The 8182-nt window shown below is 46.2% G+C and overlaps 1 protein-coding gene across 1 annotated transcript; it reads left to right on the plus strand.

The window, feature by feature from the left end:
* The first annotated feature begins 3731 nt into the window (after positions 1-3731).
* LOC120433401 (leucine-rich repeat LGI family member 2-like) lies at positions 3732-6320 on the plus strand. The gene is made up of 4 exons (XM_039599529.1): positions 3732-3766; positions 4060-4131; positions 4222-4370; positions 5493-6320. The coding sequence occupies exons 1-4, from the start codon at positions 3732-3734 to the stop codon at positions 6308-6310; spliced, it is 1074 nt and encodes a 357-aa protein (XP_039455463.1). The 3' UTR covers positions 6311-6320.
* The last annotated feature ends 1862 nt before the right edge of the window (positions 6321-8182 follow it).

The following is an 8182-nucleotide window of genomic DNA, read 5'->3' on the forward strand; positions in this document are numbered from 1 at the left end:
GGTGCTGTAAATGTCCTGGAGGAAGGGAGAGAGACCAATGATCCTCTCTGCAGCTCTCACTATGCGTTGGAGGGTTCTATGACAGGACGCATTGCAGGCTCCGAACCACACAGTGATGCAGCTCGACAGGATGCTCTCGATGGTGCCTCTGTAAAAAGTGTACATGATGGGGCTGGTGCTCCTGCTCTTCTTAGTTTGCGGAGAAAGAAGAGACGCTGCTGTGATTTCTTGGCCAGTGCTGTGGTGTTGTACGTCCAGGAGAGATCCTCTGTAATGTGCACACCCAAGAACTTAGTGCTGCTCACTCTCTCCACAGACACTCCGTCAATGGTCAGAGGAGCATGTTTGGTGTGCATTCTCCTGAAGTCCACAACAATCTCCTTCGTCTTCTCCACATTCAAAGAGAGATTGTTGTCAACACACCACGTGGCCAGGCGTCTCACCTCCCTTCTGTAGTCGGTCTCATCCCTGTTGCTAATGAGACCCACCACCGTTGTGTCATCCGTAAACTTGATGAAGAGGTTGGAGCTGTATAATGGAGTGCAGTCATGGGTCAGCAGAGTGAAGAGGAGGGGGCTCAACACACATCCCTGCGGGGCCCCCATGTTTAAAATGATGGTACTGGATGTATTACTGCCGACCCGTACTGCCTGAGGTCTTCCGGTGAGGAAATCTAACAGCCAGTTGCACAGTGAGGTGTTGAACCCCAACTGGACCAGCTTTTGAGTGAGCTGTTGGGGGATTATAGTGTTGAATGCTGAACTAAAATCTAAGAACAGCATTCGAACATATGAATCTTTTTTGTCCAGGTGTGTGAGTGCTGAGTGGAGTGCAGTGGAAATGGCATCATCGGTTGAGCGGTTGGGCCGATACGCAAACTGGAAGGGATCCAGGGAGGGGGGCAGGACAGTCTTGATATGTTGCATGACTAGTCGTTCGAAGCACTTCATCAGGATGGGAGTGAGTGCAACAGGACGATAGTCATTAAAGCCGGAGGGAGATGACTTTTTTAGAACCGGAATGATTATGGTAGCTTTAAAACATGTGGGGACGACAGCCTGGATGAGTGATATGTTGAAGATGTCTGTGAAGACATCAGTGAGTTCCACTGCACAGTCTCTCAGTACACGACCAGGAATGTTGTCAGGACCCGGGGCTTTACGTGCATTGATCCTGCTGAGGGATCTCCTCACGCTGTCCGGGGACAGAGTCATCACCTGGTCACCAGGAGGGGGTGGAATCTTCTGTGCGGTGGTACTGTTTTGGACTTCAAAGCGAGCAAAGAAAGTGTTCAGCTCGTTCAGCATAGGGATAGTGCTATCACAGGTCCGTGGTGGGGGCTTATAATCTGTGATGGTCTGAATGCCCCGCCATAGGCTCCGTGAGTCTCTGCTGTCTTTGAAGTGATGAGATATTTTCCTGGAGTACTGTCTCTTAGCTTCTCTGATGCCACGGGAAAGGCTGGCCCTAGCTGTCCTCAGGCTCGCCTCGTCTCCATCTCTGAAGGCAGCATTCCGAGCTTTCAGCAGCCTGTAGACCTCTCCTGTCATCCATGGTTTTTGATTAGCCCGGAACGTTATGGTTTTCGTGACTGTTACATCCTCAATACACTTATTGATGTAGGCAGTAACAGTCTCTGCGTACTCCTGAAGGTCAATGGTGTTGTTATAGGTGGCAGCCTGCTTAAACATGTTCCAGTCTGTGGTGTTAAAGCAGTCCTGTAAGGCCTCTGAAGACCCTTCTGGCCACACCTGTATCCGCTTACGAACCGGTTTGGAGACTTTAACAAGCGGTCTGTAAGCAGGCACTAGCATGACAGTAATATGGTCTGAGGCGGCAAGGTGGGGGAGGGGAAAAGCTTTGTAAGCTCCTCTCTGGGTGGTGTAAACAAAGTCCAGTGTGTTATTTCCCCTTGTTGGAAAGTCTATGTGTTGTTGTATTTTTGGAAACACGCACTTTAAGTCTGCATGATTGAAATCCCCAGCTAAGATGAGAAAAGCATCAGGATGGGCTGTCTGCTGCTCACTGATGTGCTGGTACAGTTCATTCAGTGCCTCACTCCTGTTGTTGACATTGGAGGAGGGAGGGATGTACACAGCGCACAGTAATATGGCTGTATATTCCCTCGGTAGATAGAATGGCCGGCACTTAATAACCATAATCTCCAGCACTGGTGAGCAGTGTTTGCAGACCGCAACAGCATCGCGACACCAGGCATCATTGATGTAAACACAAAGTCCTCCCCCGCGGGTCTTACCTCCCGCGACGATGACTCTGTCAGCACGGTAGCATGTTAGCTGGTCGAGCTGAATGGCGCGGTCCGGGACACTGTCGCTGAGCCATGTTTCCGTGAACACAAAAGCACAGCAGCCCTTTACATTCCTTTGAGATGAACGTAGCAGTCGGATGTCGTCCAATTTATTTTCTAGCGAGCGTACGTTGGCCAGAACGATAGAGGGGATGGCGGGTTTGTGTGGGCTAGCCGCTAGCCTAGCTCGGATGCCACCACGCTTACCCCTCTTCTGCTTCCTCTCACACCGCTTGAGGCGCCTCCATTGTGGACGAAGTATAGGAGTGGGGGTCGGTGATTGGGTAGGCCTATGGAGCAGACCCAGTTCTTTCAACTCCTCGGTGACCACAGAGTTTAACTTAAAAAGTTTGTTTCTGCCGATGTCGAGAAGAAGTGTTCGGGCATATCCTCGCTTACAAAAACACTGCATTTTAGACGGGAGAGAGAGAAGCCGCTGCGTGTGCACGCGCCGCTGGATTGCCAGCGGGCGAGCGAAAGAAAGAGAGAGAGAGAGTTTTCATATGTGAGACATTAGTGACGTTTAGCGTGTTTGGAGGCTGTAGTTAGTTTGTTGTGTAGTTATTGTTTTGTATTGTGTGTCGGTTAGACTGCTGAATTTCATATTTGATCTAAAAAAGCTGTCAAAGGCAGATTCCAGTGTAAACGCTGTCTCCACATAGAAAACTGGACTGTTGCACCTCCAGTTGTCAGACCTGCAGGGTTTAGGCCTGTGGTGTTCTCCTCTGTCTTATACTGAAAACAAACTACATTTTTTGGACTGGCACAAATAATTTGTGTGCCTTCTTATTTGATGCAGCACACCTGATTGTTCTGTAAATAGATTTAAATGGTTATATAAAAAACGCCTGAGGCCTTGGCTGCATTTTTAGGTAAATAGTACCAGATAACTTTGTTGTTTGCAAAACTTGTGCATAATTTTTAGAAATGTACAATTTCTATTTGCATTTCAAGTTATGAAAATGATTCGTTAAACATGTAAAAAATATAACTTTTTCTACTCGGATTCTGAATTTTTGTCTGAATTTAGATCAACTGTGCTAATATAGTATACCAAAATGAAAAAAATAACTCAAATTTCAGATATTTGAGGTTGTGCTGTAAATAATGATACCAAACAAGGCAAGAAAAACATATTTTAAAAAGTGAAATATAGAAGTAAAATCAAAAAGTAGTCAAGAACGCCAATTATACCGGGACCCCAGAGGGTTAAAAAAAAGACTTGAAAGGACTTGAAATTCAAAGTTTCGGACTTGGGACTTGACTTGAAAGTTGTCTGTCTTGACTTACGACTTGACTCTGACTTGCTTGACTTTACTTGAGACTTGACTTGTGACTTGAGGATAAAGACTTGGGACTTACTTGAGACTTGCAAAACAATGACTTGGTCCCACCTCTGGTAGAGAGCGACTCTAAACAGAAAATGAGTAAGGAACGGGTTAAAGTGGGATTCAGCAGGTGGGGGAACTCTAAAATTGGTTGTAGTGGCTCAACAAGAGGTTAAGAATCGCAATTTCTATTCAAAGCTTCAGTAAATTTTCTTTGTGTACAGGCTGTGATCAGCTGATCTGGGCTGCTGGTGCTTTCAGGTCCTGATCTGAATTAGACAGGTTTCAAGGATTTCGAGTGCTCAGGCAAAATAGAAAAGTGCTGTACAAGAACCAGTCCATTTACCATTTGGTTTACTAGCTGGCAAAATGTTGAAATTGATCAAAAAATATACTTTTCTTTTTCTTCTTGTTGATCCACAGATTCATTAAGAGTAACAAACTAGAGACTACATCCAAATATGCCTTCAGAGGACTCAGGGACCTGACTCACTTGTATGTTCCAGTGACTGAAAATACAACTGTTATCTGTTATACATGATTTAATGATGTCTCTTTTTCATAATCAACTGCATTTGTTTCCAGGTCTGTGGCCTCAGAATCGTTGTCTGTTGACACATTCAGCTATAAGAATGATGTCTACGTGGCCATTTCTGCTCCCAGCACAGAGAGCTGTATGATTTTCCAGTGGGACCACATAGAAATGAACTTCAGGACTTATGATAACATCACAGGTAAATTTTGATTTCGACTTTTGCAGGAAATGTGTCCTAACCTACGAGATAACTGGAAACCCCTCTTGATCCTGCAGCGCAACCTTCTAGCCATTTAAGTCCTTGCAGGCTGTGTCGACCCAACGTGTAGTTACATCTCTAACCCACATAGCAAGCAGGTCTGGCCAAGATCTGGTATCAAGCCGGCACTGCTGGCTGACTTCTGGCATGATAAGACGTATGCCATCCAGATATGGGCCAGGCCTGGTATAGATGGCACTGTCTATGTGATGGCATGCCATATCTTGCTCGATTGTGGTTTAGGTCATGTGGCCCAGGCTCATAGAAAACAGGTTTTCCCCTGATCCGGCATCAAGCTGGCACTTCTGACTGACTGGTGTCATGGCAGGGTATATGTCAACCAGATGTGGGCCAGGTCTGGCAATGATGGCACTGTTTATGTTCCTATTTTCCTATTTTAGTTGGAAGACCCAAGTGCCATGTTGATATACTATACTGCTATGGTAGCCAATGTTTCAAATTCAGGTATGACTTTGGGAAAGAAAATGCGCTGTAAAAGAATCAGTTCATTCACTGTCTGAACAGAGGTTCGTAATGTTACTTTTGCACTATTTATGTTCCGGCACATGTTGTTATTACATGGCTTGATTAAGGTACACATTTGGCTGACATCTGGGCCAGCACAGGGTCAGCTGTGTGTCTGCGACTGGCCCGTGGCTGCACACAACTTACACATGGTCCACATACTGCAAAGAATGACGGTCCTTTGGTGCCAGAGATGGGCTAGCACAAGACCACCAGTGTGTCTGCAACTGGCCTTGTGCTGGCCCATGTCTGGGCCTCCTCTGGCAAACCTGATCTGGGCCACCAAAGGGCCGTCAGTCTTTGCGGTATGTGGGCCATGTGTAAGCACATTGTGTTGGCCAGATCTGGGCCATACCAATTTTGCTATGTGGGCAGGAGGTGCATGTCAGGTTACGTGGAAGGTTGGGTGAAGGGTTAAAGGGAGTTTCCAGTGACACTGTAAGTTAGGAAGTCTAAATCACACATTAGGCTAACAAACACTCCCAGAATGCTCCCAGTTTCATTCTCACGCGATTCATGTGTTTCTCTGCCCTTTAGGTCAGTCCATTGTGGGGTGCAAATCTGTCATCATCAAATATGAGGTGTTTGTCATTGTGGCTCAGCTGTTTGGTGGTTCCCACATTTACAAGTTTGATGACGACCAAAGCAGGTTCAATAAGTTCCAGGATATCGAAGTGTCCAAGATCTCTAAGCCCAATGATATTGAGGCCTTCCAGATTGGCTCTGATTGGTTCTTTGTGATTGCTGACAGCTCAAAAGCTGGCCTCTCCACCCTCTACAAGTGGAATGATAATGGCTTTTATTCGTACCAGTCACTGCACGAGTGGTACCGCGACACGGATGTCGAGTTTCTGGACTTGGATGGGAAAGCTCACCTTATTCTAGCGAGCCGCTCACAGGTTCCAGTGATCTACCAGTGGAGCCGGAGCAACCAGAAGTTCATCCTGCAGGGTGAGATCCCCAACATGGAGGATGTAGTGATTGTGAAACACTTCCGGATCAAGGAGGAGCTCTACCTGGCTATGACGCGGTATATCGGTGATTCCAAAGTTCTGCGTTGGGGCACCAAACAGTTTGCTGAGATCCAAGCTTTGCCCTCTCGAGGCTCCATGATTCTCCAGCCGTTCTCTTTCAAGGAACGTTACTATCTGGCTCTGGGAAGCGACTACACCTTCTCACAGATCTACCTGTGGGATGAGGACAACAAAATCTTTGACCGCTTTAAGGAGGTGTACATCCAAGCCCCACGCTCTTTCACCGTGGTATCTACCGACCGCAGGGACTTTATTTTTTCCTCGAGCTTCAAGGGAAACACGCAGATCTTTGAGCACATCATCATCGACCTGAGCTTGTGAGGGGCTGTGCCTTATCGTCGCGTCTGAAATCAAATGTCTTCCACTTGAAAGACAAATTCAAGAAGGAAGAAAAATTTATAAACTGTTAAATATCCACACCTTCATAGATTTCACTCACAAATTAGAGCTGGGTCAAGATATATTGTGACTATTTCTGAATGGCCTTGCAATCATGGATCCTCAGACTTTCTGAAGTACTACCCTTTCATAACTACTTCTATTCTCTTAAAAATACCACTGAAGTTCATGATGGGTTAAAAAAGAGACATTTAATTGAATCTATCTGGATTTATCTTTTATTGTTTAATATCTTTCTCTCAGTAGTTTTATGCAGCTATAAAAATACATCAGGACCTGAATGAACGTAACAAATTTATTCTGATTTGCGGTGACTGATGATGGATTGAATGATTTTGCCACCTACCTGTATCCTCATACCCTGTGGTAACGTACAATACCTTGCCTTGACAACACTGGGGTCTTTTGTTTGATGGTTACACAGTGCCTCCTTCTGGCCGTGATGAAGTACCACACCCCTCTGCTCTTTCCATTACAGGGAATGTCTAGAAAGCACAAACCTTTAATTATCATAGCTGAGATCATAGAGTGTAGCCGTTTGTTGGAAGGTGTCTTTGTAGATGTTGTAGATTATAATGCATAGAGTAGGAAGCAGTGGTTTGTTGTTACAGTTAGTAAAATATCCAGGACTTGACCTTATACAAATTCATTAATGGAGAATCGCCATTTAGATACAACTTCTACATCTGCTGTAATATAATCAGAATCAGAATCAGAAGAATCAGAATCAGAATCAGAAGAATCAGAATCAGAAAGGGTTTTATTGCCAAATGTTGAGCAGGTTTACAACATTAGGAAATTGCTGCGGTACTTAGTGCAAACATACTGTCATATAACGCTTAAATAGACATAAAAATAAGAATTAAAGAATTAAAAGTGCTAAGTAGATAGATATATACATGGGTGCAGGTGGTGATCAGTGCCAAACATGGAATGATGCAGTGAACACAGTGTAGGGTCATGTGTTAGTGGTGGGAACAGTCATATGGTTATTGTTCATGAGTCCAACAGCAGAGGGGAAGAAACTGTTCTTGTGGCGAGAGGTTCTGGTGCGAATGGACCGGAGCCTCCTGCCTGAGGGGAGCAGGTCAAACAGACTGTGTCCAGGGTGAGAAGGGTCAGCTGTGATCCGAGCTGCACGCCCCAGTGTCCTTGAGGTGTACAGGTCCTGCAGAGATGGGAGTCTGCAGCCAATCACCTTCTCAGCAGAGCGCACAACACGCTGCAGTCTCTGCTTGTCCTTGATAGTGGCTCCAGCGTACCACACGGTGATGGAGGAGGTGAGGATGGACTCGATGATTGCAGTGTAGAATTGCATCATCGTCCGTGTTGGCAGGTTGAATTTCTTCAGCTGCCTCAGGAAGTACATCCTCTGCTGGGCTTTCTTTATGACGGAGGTGATGGTGGGCTCCCACTTCAGGTCCTGGGTGATGGTGGTACCCAGGAAGCGGAATGAGTCCACAGAGGTGATGAGGGTGTCAGTCAGGATGATGGGGGGAGTGGGGCTGTGTGCTTCCTGAAGTCCACAATAATCTCCACTGTCTTCTGGGCATTCAGCACCAGGTTGTTGTGGCTGCACCAGGACACCAGACGTTCAACCTCCCACCTGTAGGCAGACTCGTCCCCATCCGAGATGAGTCCAATAACGGTGGTGTCATCTGCAAACTTGATTAGCTTGACAGACTGGTGGGTGGAGGTGCAGCAGTTGGTGTACAGGGAGAAGAGCAGAGGAGAAAGAACACAGCCCTGAGGGGAGCCGGTGCTGATGGTCCGGGAGTCCGAGACATTCTTTCC

The sequence above is a fragment of the Oreochromis aureus genome, linkage group 3 (assembly GCF_013358895.1).
Source record: "Oreochromis aureus strain Israel breed Guangdong linkage group 3, ZZ_aureus, whole genome shotgun sequence".
Taxonomy (NCBI): Eukaryota; Metazoa; Chordata; class Actinopteri; order Cichliformes; family Cichlidae; genus Oreochromis; species Oreochromis aureus.

Coding starts and splice junctions, on each gene's coding strand:
- LOC120433401 (XM_039599529.1), top strand. CDS start 3,732: ATGAGTAAGGAACGGGTTAAAGTGGGATTCAGCAG. Junction 3,767..4,059: donor GTTAAAGTGGGATTCAGCAG/GTGGGGGAACTC, acceptor GTTGATCCACAG/ATTCATTAAGAGTAACAAAC. Junction 4,371..5,492: donor GACTTATGATAACATCACAG/GTAAATTTTGAT, acceptor TCTGCCCTTTAG/GTCAGTCCATTGTGGGGTGC.